The sequence below is a fragment of the Peromyscus eremicus genome, chromosome 14 (assembly GCF_949786415.1).
Source record: "Peromyscus eremicus chromosome 14, PerEre_H2_v1, whole genome shotgun sequence".
In the NCBI taxonomy this organism is placed as follows: domain Eukaryota; kingdom Metazoa; phylum Chordata; class Mammalia; order Rodentia; family Cricetidae; genus Peromyscus; species Peromyscus eremicus.
This window is the reverse complement of record NC_081430.1, coordinates 21,247,184-21,263,230: the sequence shown is the minus strand read 5'-3', so window position 1 is coordinate 21,263,230 and position 16,047 is coordinate 21,247,184. Positions and strand designations below refer to the sequence as shown.

Below are 16,047 nucleotides of genomic sequence, written 5' to 3'. Positions count from 1 at the left end.
AGCATTCCTCAAATCATATTTGGACTTTCGAAAACATTTAAGTTATTGCTCCACTGTGTCTCACAGGTTTTACTGAATTATCTACTGAGAAATGTAAAGCACATTTCAGTATGCTTTCTGTTCAGTATGCTACATTCAAATCTCTCAAATTCTTTTTTTTTTTTTTTAAGGCAAGGGAAGGAATCAGGTACAGTCCAAAAATCTTCTGGTATGTTGTACTGATTGTAACCAATAATTTTTTTTATACAAATGAGCATAATTTCAGGAGAATTAAAGTGTAAACATTCTTGATGGCTCACAACATATTTCTATTCTCTTTGGAATAGTTTCTCAACAAGTAGTATATATAAATCATATATATATTATAAATATATATATATAGTTATGTATAAATCATTATTTTGGGGCCAAATGCAATTACCAAGTTACTAGAGCTGTTGACAGAAAATAAGGAAAATCAGGAGTATCTCATAATAAAAAGAAAAGTTAAGGGAAGTAATATGTATCTTCATATTTTCTGAATAAATGGAAGTTGTACAAATATGCTCTACTTAAGATACAACTATTATACCACTTTAATATTACTAATCTGTCGAACAATTGAAATGGGACGCTGCTAATTTGACATTCTCCAGTCCCTTCCAGCAAGCGGCAGAAGGAAGTCATTATCACCTGGCATTTTTCTTCAGGTTCTCCCAAGACTGGTCCAAAGAAGATGGCATAAAGTAAGGAGCTCTGAGAAGAATACTTAGGTTTTGTGATTACGGCGCAAATGTTGGAAACAGTTTTGAAAGACCTTAGAACTGAAAGTGAAAACCAAGCGAGCCTGGGAGACCTGAAATACGGAGAAACACAAATCTACAGTCCTTGTTAAATGGCAATATAAGAAAGAAAATACCAGCTGCCAATCCTAGCTGGGATGGCCTCCTGAAGCTCAGCAGTTTAACAAAAAGAAATGGAGCAGTGCAGCAACCAGCCTACTGAAGCTCCTTCTCTTGTACCACAGGCAAAGGCTGTAAAGCTAGTCTTTTCTTCCTACAACTTCAAAGGGCCGCAGCTAAAGAAGCTCCACTCCGAGCTGCGCGCACGACCAGCGCAGGCGACAGACAGACAGACAGATCGCTGCTCTGCTCAAGCACGAACTGCAGAGAAGGAATACCGAATACCTGTTTGCCTCTCCCGAATGCTGGCAGTTGCCGCCATCTTGCTTCCCACCATCCACTGCCCGGCTGGCACCGGGTGCCTGAAGATGACGTGGCTCACCCTCCCGCCCCGGAAGGAAGCGGAATCAGAGGGCGGGCCTAGAGGGAGCCGACCCGCCCCCTCCGTCCAGCCCTGGTCCTTCGTCCCAGATGTCGGTGTTTCCGGGTTTTCCAGCAGCGCTTCCGACCAAGCCAGCCGATCCTTCCGAGGTTTGCTTCTCTTCAATTGCTTCTCTGGGCGGGGACATGTGATGTAGGTCCCGCCGTCTGGTCGATACCGCGCTTTTCACAGGGTTTAAAACGTCGTAAAAATTACAAGACTGTATGAAACGCTGGGAACTGCATTTTCGGGATTCCCTTTACAGCAGAAATATGCCCTTTCCCTATTTTCTCTGAAAACGTTTACTACAAACGCTGCAAATTTCTGTCTCATTTCATAAACAAAACGACCTAGCTTTATGGTTTTGGTCAGCTAGGGTAAAAAATCACGGAGCCGCCAAATGGCAGTGCGAATTCAAAACAACCACGAACATTATTCTGAAAAGAATCTGGATGATCACAGCCTGGTTTGGTACATTTTAAACTCTGTAATTATGAAACAAATCCCTTATCGACCATTTATATAATAGATTTTATGAATGTCAAAAAATATATACGACAACTTATTACCAATTCAGTGAATTCACTGATAACATTTCATTAAAGGGTTAATTCTGAAGCAATCGGATTCTGAGATAAAAATCATACCTTCAAAAATTTGGCTTTCGAAATAACAAAATTATTTTTTCTATTTTTTAAAGGCAAGATTACATTTTACAATAAAAACATGGGCTCTATTTGACAGATAAAAAAAAAAAGATGTTTATCTTTATAAAATGATAACAGGCTCTTGTTTTTTAAACCACCAGAAATACATTAGCCTAGAATCAGGATTCTGCAAGAATTAAAGCTTTTATTTTATAGCTGACACATGCATTAGGAAATCAAATAGAATGTTTATTGAGGTTTTCTTCAGTGCTATTACTAATATTTTAAAGGAAGCTTCAACAACCTAGGTGTGTTGTAGTGAAAATTAACAGTTTCTGCCTTAAGGAAAATATTCTGGATTCTAGCATCCACAAACTATGAAGCATAATGGCATTTCCACCTTGCAGTGAGTTCAGTTTTAGTCACCTGAGCATTCCCACTTTTCAGTACAAATTTGCCATTTAACCATTTAAGTTCGACCATAAACTCCTTCCAAGACTATACGGCACATTAATATAAAATACTAAGACAATGCAAACATTTATACAGTGTGTTTCTGTTGAATAGTGTGTAGTGTAGGGAATAAACATAAAGAAAAATACACCCCACAGAAGAATAACTATATAAAACAGTCCTTGCAAAGCAAATACCAATATTTTCTCTTGGTCTTATTATACTTACCTTGTATTATTATAATCAGAATAAAAATCATGGCTTCAGAATGTTAATTTACTGTAGTTGTGTATATCTGACTCCAGATTTTTTGGCTTAATTAAACCACATTTGGGGATAGTTTTATCATAGTATAATAGCCCAGAACAATTCACTTCTTAAGGGTTCCACGATCTCTCAAACTTGAAGAATAAAGTATCTTGGATCTTACCCACTTTAATAAGATTGCTAACCTTGTAAGTGGAGTATTTGGTTGAGACTAGTGGGAGTGAGCAGGGGCTAAGTATGACATAATAAGAGGAGGAATGTGACCAAAGTTCATGACATACATGTATGTCATGATACATTGTTTTGTACAATTATATGCTAATAAAAAGGGAAAATGAGAAATATTTGCATCAAAAAAGAATCATGTCCTTATTACATTCTTGACACAGGTAGAGACATCGAAGGCAAAGAATCCTCAATTGAAAAAAAATGCCTCCATAAGACCAGGCGGTCTTATGAGCAAGCCTGAAGGGTGTTTTCTTAGCTAGTGATTGATGGGGGAGGGCCAGCTCACTGTGTGTGGTGCCACCCCTGGGCTGTTGGTCTTAGGTTCTGTAAGAAAGCAAATGAGAAAGCCATGGACAGCTGGCCAGTAAGCCTTAAGCAATCATTCATGGCTTCTGCATCAACTCCTGCCTAAAGGTTCCTGCCTTGACTTCCCTCAATGACAAACAGTGATATGGAAGTGTAAGCAAAATAAACCCTTTCTTCCCCAAGTTGCTTTTGGTCATGGTGTTTCATTACAACAATAGTAACCAACCCCTAAGAAAGATTCCAGTAAGTTATTTAATTTATATGAGGACTTGACATTTGGTGGCATAAAAACATTTAGAAACTTTATTGAAAGTTTTCATGCCTTTTTCCTTAAATTTTTGGTGACATGTGGATGAAACCCAAGGTCATACACATGCTAGCTAGGCAAACCACTCTATCACTGGGCTATATACCCTCAGCACTATGTGTTTTAATTATATTTTAAACAGTTTGAAATACAAACTGTTTCTGAGAACAGTATCTGGTGTGCAGTAGGTATCAAAGTAGATTTGGATATTTGAAAATGGTCAAAATCAGTATTGAAAATTTGGTCTCTTTCAAGGGCTGCAAATATTCTTAAGTTACAGATAATATACATTCAAGTCATGCATCATTAATTGTGCTCTCATGCTTGACACTGCATTATCTGAAGCATAACCACTACCTTATAACAATGATGTGATAGTAACTGTGTTTATCAACAGACTCTAGTTCTTACCACTTCTGTGTGACTGGATGCTAAGGCAAAGTCACTGGGAAAACTTACCTGTGTATGTCCCTTTGCATTTTAACGTGGAATGTACAGGTAACAAAAGCTTCCAGTATAATTAGGGGGACAACAGAGACCATGCTAGTGCAGGCTTTTTACTTAACCAAACACAAAACTGTTCCTTCATAATACTGAAACTAAGTACTTAAAATTGAATGTAAGAACTATGCTATAACACAGAACAGGAAAAATTATGACACAGTAACGTTGCAGTTTCACTGATTAACCTATATCCATGCTAACAAAACCTTCAAACCAGAATACCTTTTACAATCTGATTGTTTCACTTTAAGAAGTAAATATCATGTTATTACTGATACCATCTTACCACTAAGGCCCTGGTTACAGATACAATAAGTGCAGTAACAGCGAAATACAACTTGTAGGCAGCCCAAGGCTCCATATCCTAACACAACAGCCTTTAAAACGTGAGAACTAACTAGGTTAAGATGTCAAGATCCCATTTATCAACACACTTGGAATTAAACCTGCCTGCTGAGTTTGAGGTTTAAAATATTCGAAGATGGATCATTTAATTACTTTTGAAAATCCAGCAAAATGTAATATAAGATAAAGAAATGCCTTAATGCTAAATGCTCAAGTCTGAAAAAAAAAAAGGAACTTTATTAGTTAAGTACAACTCGAAGGCTTCTGAGGTAACAAACAAAATGATACTACGATTACATTTGAGTTTTTTCCTTTGGCATTAAGAAGCACATTACCAATATCAAATCAGTTCTGTTTTTTTTTTTTTCCCCTTAACCTCCCATGATATTTTAAAGTGAAACTTGGGGCTTCGTCTTCCTTATATTTTATAATAGATTAGGGCACTAGATTTGTAAGGCCACGAATATAAAGACGTTACTGTGAGTGGCCCCTCCACTTATTTGTCAAGGCGGGGTCTCTTGTAGCCCACAGTGGCCTTAAAATTGCTGTCACTCCTGATCCTCCCGACTTAGCCTCCCAAGAGCATGGATTGCAGGTGTGTGCCATGATACCCTGCTAGAGACTATATATAAATATCTTGAGCTGATTTAAGCACACGATTCCTGTTACTCTTGTATTATTCATATAGTCAAAAGAGTAACCATTGCTGGGAACATTGGTGTACATCATAACCCCAGCATCTAAGTGACTAAGGCTGGAGGACCGCACATTTAGAACAGGTAAGGCTCTATAGACAGACCCCATCACAAAAATAATAAAAATTGAAAAATAAATAGTTTATAAAGAATATACAAAATACATTACACATATCTATGTGGCAAAATTAGAGTTTTTTTTTTTTTTACTATTTGTAGTTTTAAATTATTTATTGCTTATACAATGTAACTTTTGAAAGCAAAGAAAGTAAATATAGAATGCTATGGTAAGATCTTACAATCGTACAACGATCTTGATAATAAATAGCTGTAATGTAGCCAAACCACGACAGTCAGAGATTGTTCAGACATGTGAGACACACTGACTATACAAGGCAGTGAACAAGATGTGCTTTCTAAGGCATTTAAAAGTACACCTGCAAACATATCAGCAGTACCCATAAATTTTCCAGAATTATATGTATAGCTCTGCTTTTTATACAGGATTTCCAACTAGTCATTATTTAATTGTTGGATTGGTCACTTAATTACAAAAACATTTAAAAATTAAACCATAGAAAAGCATATCCATAGCTGTTTTATGAGATGACTTTCCAACTTCTCTATTTAATGCTTTAAAATATAGAAATTTGACAGCCTTGTTCACATAGCCAGTCCCAGGACAACCAGGGCTATGTAGAGAAAAACAAATGACAAAAAAAAAAAGACAAACAGACAGAAAAATGGAAAACTGCAAAAGCTATGGCGTTCATTCTATACCGGTAAATCTAATTTGAAAAGCGAGGACAGAGCTTTTCTTATGTCATGCTGATATAGCTGAGCACCTGTACAGCTGAATAGTTCGCACAACCATTCTACGAATATTTACACTGAAGTTATGAAGAAAGCACAATAACAGAAAGCTACCACCCAATACGACCAGAATGTCTTGACCAAACCCTCAGTGGTTCAGAAGCCAAAACATCCCTTTGGAAGAGAGACATAAATTTTATTGAGCCAAGAAGCTGGCCAGAATGTTCAAAAGTGATGATTAATAGATACAGTTATCAATAGCAGCCTTTAAAGAAGCATTTCTTCATTAGAAGAATCCTTTAATGTCCAAGGGAGTGATCGAGACTCTTCTTCCTTTTCTAGTCTTAGAGTGTCTTTTATGGCAAAATCCATATTTTCTTGAAACTCTTTATATGTGTTGGTGATTGGTAGAGCTAAACAGTTGTTACATTTGTTTCCAACAGGAAAATCCATATGTAGACATTCAATTGAAGGAGGGGGTTTAAATCCAGCAGGTGGGATGGAACTACACCCAGTTGCAAAAATAAGAATGTCTTCCATTGTTGTTGCCGATTTACCATCTGAAAAGTAATTAGAGACAATTACTAAAAGTAATTAGCAATTAGAGACAACAGAAAAATCTACAAAACATATTGTCAGCATAGACTCTTTCCAACTAGACTGAAAACAATGGCTGGAATGGATTCCACCATTCATGTAGGGCAAACTACATCACAATGTATCCTAAGCGGTACATTCAATAAGTGAATCTTAATGTATGACAAAAAACAACAACAAAAACCCAAAAACAAAAAAACCCAGCTTACCTATTTATTATATCCTTTTATGTAATCATTAATTAATATGATAGCTTAACAAATGCTGAAAACAGTACATGGTAAAAACCAAAAATTTCAAGAAAATTTCAATTTGAAAGTTAAAATTGGGCTGGAGAGATGGTTCAGAGGTTAAGAGCACCAACTGCTCTTCCAGAGGTCCTGAGTTCAATTCCCAGCACCCACATGGTGGCTCACAACCATCTGTAATGAGATTTGGCACCCGCTTCTGTATACATAATAAATAAATAAATCTTTAAAAAAAAAAAAAAAGAAAGTTAAAATTTTCTCTTTTAAAAAAAAAGGAACAATATAATTAATACTTATTAACAAATACTAATTGAGTAGTGAATAAAGTAGATACAGAATAATCAGTTGATTTTAAAAGGATGAAGTAGAAATCAGCCTTACACCTGCTCTTTGCTGGTACTAACATCCATATTTAAGGCTTTAGTTATTTTTTTTAAGTTTTTTTTTTTTTTTTTTTTTTAAGAAAATTGCTTTCCTTCTTACACACACACACACACACACACACACTTATGATATAAGTATGCTGGGTAACTTGTTTCCTTTGTAAATACAAACAACAGATTTAAGTTTTCTTATTGGCAAGAGCAAAAAACCTAGTAAATATACTGAAAAGAATCCACATACCTTCTATAGCCTGTAAGTAACTGTTCCAAAACCTCAAAGCTTGTACATCTGGTAATCCCTGGATTGTGAAAAGATCACTAAGGATTTTTGCAGAAAGATTCTCAGGTTTATGACAAAGGATGTTATAAAATACTTCTGGGTAAGTTTGAATTTTCTCTAAAACACCAAGCGTTTTCAGACCCTGCTTAAAACTTGAGAAGAGAAACAATGAGTCAATATACAGACGTGTATTGTATAGGAAATTTATCTGGCATTTTATAAATAGCTGATTGAAAAAACAGTCCAACAAAAACTATTACATGCATTAAGATATGAGATAAAATACTAGGATATACTTTTAAATCAACAAGTAATGTATTAATGATTATTTTACATCACTAGTTTTGAAACTATTTTATTCAAAGTGATAAATACTACCTTGCATGGTTTGACAATACAATAGGGTTGTTAAGCGGAAAGCCTAGGAATAATTCCCGGAAGTAGGGGGGCTTAGAGGTCTGCAAAATGGTGAGTCCAGCCATTGCTCTTGGTTGCCTACACAACTACATGGTAAAACATTACTGACAGAAGCACCATGAACACTGACTCTTAGAAACAGGGAAATCACAATCTCTAGCCCCACAGGCAACGCCCTCCCCTCCCTACTGATTAGTTTTCACAGTGCCAAAGATGCTGTGCAAGGTGCTGAGGGAGAAACCATCAATGGTCTCAGCCAAGATTAGGCCATGCATACCACAATACTAACCTGCCAGGCAAGATGTGTTCACTGGTACCACAGTGGCAAGGCTATTTTGGGGGTAACCAATCACTTTGTTTGGATTTAAGGCTTGCTCTGCAGAAAGGATGACTGGTACTGTAAAACTGATCAAAACTCTGTGCCATAGCCCCTAGGAAGGAGCTACTTTTACTTTGCTAACCAGTCATGTTGTCAAACTGTCTTCTAAATTTATGTTTATAGCACTGACACTGAAACTCCACTGACAGTTTAACAGTACTGGGAGGTAAAGGCTTTCAGAAGCCTCAAAGAAATCAAATGACAATAATATCAAAATGTGAGCCACAAATAATTATAATTGGTTCCATTATTTCAACGCAGCATGGCTAAATTTTGAGATCAACCTTAAGTCTCCTTTCTTCTTAGATATCAAGTCCTATGTTTCCTATTCTGAAATCCTTTGTAAATTTCTCAGCATACCATGGCCACAACCTTATTATAAAACACTTATAACTGGTCTATGTGACAAATGAGTAAACCTTCCCAGTTCATTTTCCATACTGTTGGCATAGCAATGGGCCAGAATAAAACCTGACTGGTTCAAAAGTAAATTACATGCTGGTCTCCCTATACTATTCCCTAGTACTTTAATTTGGAAAAAAAACCAAAACCAAAACAAAAACACAAAACAAAACAAACAAAAAAACCCCAGCCTCATAGACAGAATTAAGGGAAAGGATTTTGAGATGCCATAATCCAGTTTAAGATAGTTATTGCTGGCCCTAATCCAATGACACTAGGAAAAGACACGCCTAAATAGGCAATGGGAATGAGTCAGAGATCCAAGTTACAGAACCATAAACCAAATGGTGCCTCAGAAAGAATTTTTTCCTGAACATCTCAGAAAAGCTGAAGCTCTATCGTACTTGAATTTTTGACTTCTGTCCTTAATATTTATGGTAACAAGTATCTACTGGTTTAATATTTATGGTAACAAGTATCTACTGGTTTGATATTTATGGTAACAAGTATCTATTGGTTTAATATTTATGGTAACAAGTATCTATTGGTTTAATATTTATGGTAACAAGTATCTATTGGTTTAATATTTATGGTAACAAGTATCTATTGGTTTGCGCCATTCAAGGGCTGGGGAAAGAGCTCGGTCAGCAAAGTGTTTCCTTGCAAGCAGGCCTCATCCTTAACTCAGAGTCCAAATGAAAAAGCTGGATGTTGTGGTGCACTCTTGTTAGCTCATTCTTAAAAAGATGGAGGTAGGTGGATCCCCGGGAAGGAGTTCCAGGCCTGAGAGACTCCCTTTCTCAAAAAAAGAGGTGAAGTTGTCCTTTGGCCTCTACATACAGGTACACATATAGGTAAACACACAAACATGTGCATGCGCACAAGCACACATGAGAACACACACACACACACACACACACACACACACACACACACCACCTACCACGCCACTCACCACACCACCCACCACCTACCACAGCCACACCCACATACTGTTCTTGCAAAAGATCTGAGTTTGGTTCCCAGTACTCACATGGTGGCTTACAATCATTTGTAACTCCCATTCCAGGGGATCTAACACCTTCTTCTGACCTCTGTGGGCTCTTGTACACAAATGGTGCTCAAACATACACTCAGGAACATCCACATAATTATTTTTTTAAGGGGGTGGGTGGAGATGGAAATAGGAGGGATCAGGATGGGGGACAAGGGTGTAGGGGCGGTTGGAGAGTGAGAATACTGTGAGAGACAGCTGGAATTGGGGGCAGGTGATTTAGAAGTGAGGTAGAAACCTAGTGCAATGGAAACTCCCTGGAATCTACAAGGGCGAGCCTAGAGAAGACTCCTAGCAATGGAGGATACAGAGCCTGAACTGGCCATCTTCCATAACCAGGCAAAGCTTCCAGTGGAGGGACTGGGACACCAACGCAGCCACATAACCTTTGACCTGCAAGATGTCCTGCTTGCAAGATGTGCAGGGATAAAGGTGGCACAGAACTTGTAGGAGTGGCCACCCAATGACTGGTCCAACTTGAGACCAACACCAGGATTAGGAGCCAATGCCTGACACTGCCTGGAGGGCCAGAAACCAAAGGTCAAATAGCCCAGAGACCTAGGGTAGAACCAAACACAAATGGGGGGGGAAAAAAAAAAGAAAGACAGTGGTATGATTCCTAATGATATTCTACTACAGTCAGAGACCAGAATCTAGCATAAGTATCAGAGAGGCTTCATCCAGCAAACGTTAGGCAGAGCTTGGGGAATCCTGTCAAAGAGAGGAAGGATTGTAGGAGCCAGAGGGGGTGTCAAGGACACCACTAGAAAACCCACAAAATCAACTAACCAGGGCTCACAGAGACTGAATACGCCTGAGCTAGTTCCTCGGCATATATGTTATAGTTATAGTGGGAGCAGGGGCTGTCTCTGACTCTTGCCTGCTCTTGGGACCCTTCTCCTCCTACTGAGTTGTCTTGCCCAGCCTTGATAGGGGATGTGTACTCAGTCTTTTGTAACTTGTTATACCACGTTTGGTTGAGATCTCTGGGAGGCCTGTTCTTTACTGAAGGAAAAGGAGGAGGAGTAGATCTGGGGAAGAAGGGACAGGGAAGAGGAGACAGAGGGGAGGGGAAACTGCAGTCAGGATTATTGAGAAGAATAAATTAAGGGGAAAAAAAAAGGAAGTTCGGCCAATTGTGGAAGCACACAAATAATCCCAGCAGAGGCAGGAGGATCTGAGGTACAGGCCAGCCTAGTTTACCAGCAGAGGAGAGGTGCTCAATAGTGGTTACATGCACGAGTAGAGATCGCAGTCAATTGGTTACAGCTTTTAAGTGAGTTCTCATTAGAAAAATCACAACTAATTGAAGTGCTGATTATTTTCTCCTTGAAAAACACATTCATGTAATTCTAAACAGAATTAGAACAGGACTTCTGGTGGGAGGTTAAGCTTTAAAGTATTATTTTAAATCGCATTAACAGTCTCGGAAATTAAACATTTGTATTTATTACCAAATAACCACTTTAAATGTAATTTGAGAGACTCTTGAACATAGAAACAAATGGCTTACCTCTCAAAGGGTGCTTGGACTCTCTTAATTACATGGTAGAAAAGGATGTCTTTTACCAACATAGATTTATCACTCAATGTCGTTATAAGTCTTAAACATCCAGTAACTTCTAGGTAGCTATAGCATTCGTTTATTACTGAGTTCAAACTGTTCAAATTAGCTGCGGTATTTATCTGTAACACAAGGCAAGAAACACGTTGGGCTCACTTTACCCATTTATTCCGAGTGACAGCTACAATTCAGATGGATACATATTTTATACTCCATTTTTAGAAAACGTGTATGTGTGTGGGTTTGCGCTTGTGAATGCAGGTGCCTATAGGATCTGGAGTTTCAAGTGGTTGTGGGCTGCCTGCCATTGGTGCTGGGATAATTTGGGTCTACAGCCAAAAGCAGCACCATCTCTTTTTGTGTGTGTTTTGAGGCAGTGTCTAACTGCAGTTCTTTGGCTGGTGTGGAATTCTCTATGCAGACTAGGCTGACCATGAGTTATAGGATCCGCCTGCCTCTGACCCCCAAGAGCTGGGATTGAAGGCGTTCAGCATTGTGCCAAGCCACAGTTTGCACTCTTAACTGCTGGACCATTTCTCCAGCCCTATAGTCAACTCTTCAGTACAACAGGGTAGAATAAAATTATGCCACGAAATATATTAGAGGTCCTTTTCGATCCTGGAAATCCCATGATGGAAAGAGAAAAATCAACACCTACAGGTTGCCTTCTGACATCCACATGTGCACTATGGCATGAACACATGCCACATCCAACAAATCCTACAGACTATAATTTGCTAGTTCCTACTCTACAACCCAAGAAAACAGATCTTAAACATCTATATTTTCTTATATATAACTGAAACATTGTCTAACTCCATGGCCGTATAGTATAGTAACATTCATCTTCTGTGCTTTTTCTAAAACTTAAATTCAGAGGTTAAGATATTTATTCATTCAGTATCCTGTCTTCAATGATAAAACAGTTCAGTACATATAGTATTTCACGAATTGGAAGAATTGGTAGATATATTAGACTACAAATGAGTTTGATATAATAGTCACATTAGAAACAATGAAAGTCAGATTGCCACTTTTATATAATGGTAACTTTGGATATACTTGGGAAAATACAGTAAGAAAGAATGAAAATGATCTCTTTTCTTATAAATAAAAATGTCTCTGAGAAAAAGCAAGGAAAATCTTTGGACTGGGAGAAGAAAATAGCTTTTGTCTTATAAAACATATTAGTGTGCTGTCAAGATGACTCAGCAGGTAAAATCCTTGGCCACACAAGGATGAAGACCTGAATTCCTCCCTGGGTTCCAGAGTAGAGGGAGAGAACTGATTGCTGAAAGCTGCATTGTCTTCATACCTCCAAATGTGTGCCATGACAGGCACGCAACACACACATATAATAAGTAAAAATGAAAGCATGTTGGGCTTGACAAATCGATTCTAAAATTTACAAAGGGTAGGTGCAGAGATGGCTCAGAAGAAAAGAGCACATGTTGCTCTTTCAGGACTGGTGATCTGTTCCCAACAAACAAATCGGGTGGCACACACAGCTTCAGGGGATCAGATGTCTTCTTCTGGCTGCTGCAGGCCTTGAACTCTTAAATGGTGAGGTTTGTATAAACATGCTCAACCATGCCCAGCTAGACTGGTTTCTAACTTGGTTCTGAACCCTTTGGGTAAACATACCACAGCTATTACTTATATTAAAATGCAGCTGGAATGTAATTCATATTTTAATAAACAGATTATTTTTCTTACCTTGATTATAATTTGTGCCACATCAAAGTCCGAAACATCATCCAATATTGGAAGAGTATTTTCTGGTCCATAAGCAAGACAGTTAAACAAAGTTTCCGAGAAGAAACCAGGTGCAGGGCCACCATGAACTAAAGAAATGGCAAGCATTTTGCCAGCTTCATAGTAAAGGTTCTCTTTCAGAGCTGTAAATACAGATGAAAATAAACTGAGTATCTAAATTAACCATCATTTACAGTGAAGACATATAGAGCTCAAAATTAATTTAAAAATCTAAACATTGATAAAACAACCATAAGAAGCTACCATCCTGGACATCCTAGAAGTCTACTGAAAAGCTTCTCCCTGGATATACATATCCCATTATAGAACAAAAATGGAAATCTATGGGAAAATAAAATCCTGATAACCAGGGGCTGGAGTGATGGCTTGGCACTTGCAGAGAACATGACTTTACTTTCCAGCACCCATGGAGGCTCACAATCAACTCTAACTCCAGGTCTAAGCCACCTGGCACCCTTTTCTGATCTTTGAAGGCACCAGGCACACAAGTCGTGCACAGACATACATGCAAGCAAAATACTCATTCACATGAAAAAAAATAAAATCTTTAAAATTGTAACTATAATGATTTGTATCACAATAAATGTAAATCCTCTGGCTTATTTTTATCTGCCATTAAATAAATATACACATAGTTGGGTTCTGCAATACTGTAAAATTTTCTCAAACTTGAATTAGTTAAAAACTATAGATGCATGAGACTAGAATATACTGAAGTACAAAGCACCCCTTACTCCTGGCTATCCAGGTTATGTGACATTTTAACTGTAAGACATAATGTTGTAATCACTATCTGTTTACATATTCTTGTTCAAATTCATGATCTGATCAGATTAGTTCATACATATGGTATTAGTGAATCAGAACAAGGGAGATTTACTCCCAACACTCTATGCTACCATACCACACACTCACAGCTTTAAGTACTTCTTTTAAAACTTATTCACAATATTTTACCAACGATGATGGGTGAGGAAGATATGTAAATGTTAGTTTCTACTTATACTAGTTCTTCAAAACAATTTATTAACAAGTAACATTTAAAATATTCTATCTTCAACAATAATCCTATTTGAAGCTACAGTTTACAGCTGGAAAAAAAAAAAAAAGACTCATGTCCAGGGAGGGTAATAGAAATGAAAGCCACTACGTAGGTAGATAAAGCAGACTTGAGTTCAGGTTTCATAGCTTACATCTCTGCGCCTTCCACTGTGCCACCACTACCCTGAGTTAACATGACTAATTATTTGGGAGAGTTTGGGGTGGGGGGTGGGAGAACTAAACTGTTTATACTATAAATAGAAAAAACATCATGCTTCAGGCAATGATAAAGGAAGAAACTCAAATCTAATAAATCTTCTTACTCCTTTTCAATTTCCTTGTTATAGGAAAAAACTCCTAAGAATACTGAATTACCTGTTGTTAATTTCTAAAGGAAAACCTTAAATCCCAGCACTTTGGGAGCAGAGGCAGGCAGATCTCTGAGTTTGAGGCCAGCCTGGTCTACAGAGTGAGTTCCAGGACAGCCAGGCTACACAGAGAAACCCTGTCTTGAAAAGAAGGAAAAAAAAAAGGAAGGAAAACCTTGTATACAAAATACATATAAAAGAGTCGTCTCCAGGGCAGTGGCCCCACATTTGTGTTGCATTTCCAAGACCCTGGGCTAAGCCTTACTGCATTTAAAAAAAAAAAAGTTACACATGAATCATAAAACTAAACACAAATTCCATGTTGTAAACACACACACACACACACACTCACACAGAGTGCTTAAGTATAAGAATGAACAAAGGCTTGTTGTGGTGGTGGCTACACTTGGGAGGCAGAGGCAGACTGATCTCTGAATTTGAGACCAGCCTGCTCTACAGAGAAAGTCCAGGACAGCCAAAGATACACAAAGACACCTTGTCTCAAAAAACCAAAAAGAATGAACAAGAGCCCAAATAATTATCCATTTCATTTGGTGATGCTAGTCAAATGATATTCAAATGAATAAAGTCCAAAATTAACATATTTAATTGTGAAATCATTAAGCAGACTGCTATAATACAGATGTAAGAATTACTTTATGTGTTGTCTATGTGTGTGCAAAAGAGCCAGGTGCCCATGGGGAGCATAGGTGTTGGATGCCCTGAAGCTGGAGTTACAGGTAGTTATGAGCTGCTTGATGTGGGTGCTGGAAATCAAACTTGAGTCCTCTGTAAGCACAGGAAGCATTCTTAACCACTAAGCTATTTCTCCAGCCCAGATATTCTTAAATCTTAACTTTTTAAAATATCAAATTCTCATTCATCAACAAATGCAAATTATTTATTCCAGATATACTTAAAGAATCTTAATCATAACCAACTATCTAGTTTTGGCGATACATGCTATCTTCAGTATGTATAATAATAATTACCTTGAGAATTTAGAGTCAAGTTCTTTGACAAAGGCCCTTCAAACAAAGGTGAAGTCTCAAGATGTTGCATTAAGTGACTCAGAAATTCCTGCTTTGATCCAGGATGTTCTCTTCCAAATTTATCATTTTCATTAACATATACTACTTCAATGGTGCATGTTGGGTTAAACTTCTGACTCTGGAACTGCTCTAAGGCACTCTTCCACACATTGGCTTTGTTAATGTATAATCTCTTAGCTTTCTTTTTAATTTGGACTCCTAACTCTACCAATATTGTTGAAATGTCTCTCCTAAATTTGTTGCCTTGCCTAGAAAACACAAATTCAAATAAAGAACATTACTTTAAAGTAGTTTATGTGAAATAACAGCTATACAACATTACTGTAGTAGTTCTTTTTGTTTATATGTTCTGTTTTTAACTTAAAAAGATAGTCTTTTGATGATACTGGAACCAAAACCAAAAACATTTACCTGATTATCTGCTTTAAAATTCCCCCAATCTAATCTTCTACCAACTTATAATCATTTCCAAGAATACGGAAGATTATTTGAATGTCTAATTCAGTGGATTCAAGTTTAAGGGTATGAAGTTCAAATTTTTACTTCCCGGCCAATAGCTAAAACAACTCAATTGTATCAATAATGTCTTTTCAACAGCACAGCTATAACTGATAATACA

At 37.5% G+C, this 16,047-nt stretch overlaps 2 protein-coding genes across 7 annotated transcripts in view; both read right to left on the bottom strand.

Annotated features, from left to right (window-relative positions):
- Scfd1 (sec1 family domain containing 1) overlaps positions 1 to 1,291 on the bottom strand; it is an 82,447-nt gene extending 81,156 nt beyond the window's left edge. The window contains exon 1 of the mRNA XM_059279644.1: positions 1,167 to 1,291. Within this exon, the coding sequence (XP_059135627.1) occupies positions 1,167 to 1,218 (52 nt within the window). The 5' untranslated portion in view covers positions 1,219 to 1,291. The remainder of the gene's footprint in view (positions 1 to 1,166) is intronic.
- A 4,751-nt stretch (positions 1,292 to 6,042) lies between these two features.
- G2e3 (G2/M-phase specific E3 ubiquitin protein ligase) overlaps positions 6,043 to 16,047 on the bottom strand; it is a 35,927-nt gene continuing 25,922 nt past the window's right edge. For all 6 annotated transcript variants that reach the window (XM_059279640.1, XM_059279639.1, XM_059279638.1 and 3 more), the window contains 5 exons: positions 15,369 to 15,676; positions 12,908 to 13,089; positions 11,141 to 11,313; positions 7,337 to 7,527; positions 6,043 to 6,427 (listed from right to left, as the gene is read on the bottom strand). In XM_059279640.1, coding sequence (XP_059135623.1) covers positions 6,135 to 6,427; positions 7,337 to 7,527; positions 11,141 to 11,313; positions 12,908 to 13,089; positions 15,369 to 15,676 — 1,147 coding nt within the window. In that variant the 3' untranslated portion in view covers positions 6,043 to 6,134. The remainder of the gene's footprint in view (positions 6,428 to 7,336; positions 7,528 to 11,140; positions 11,314 to 12,907; positions 13,090 to 15,368; positions 15,677 to 16,047) is intronic.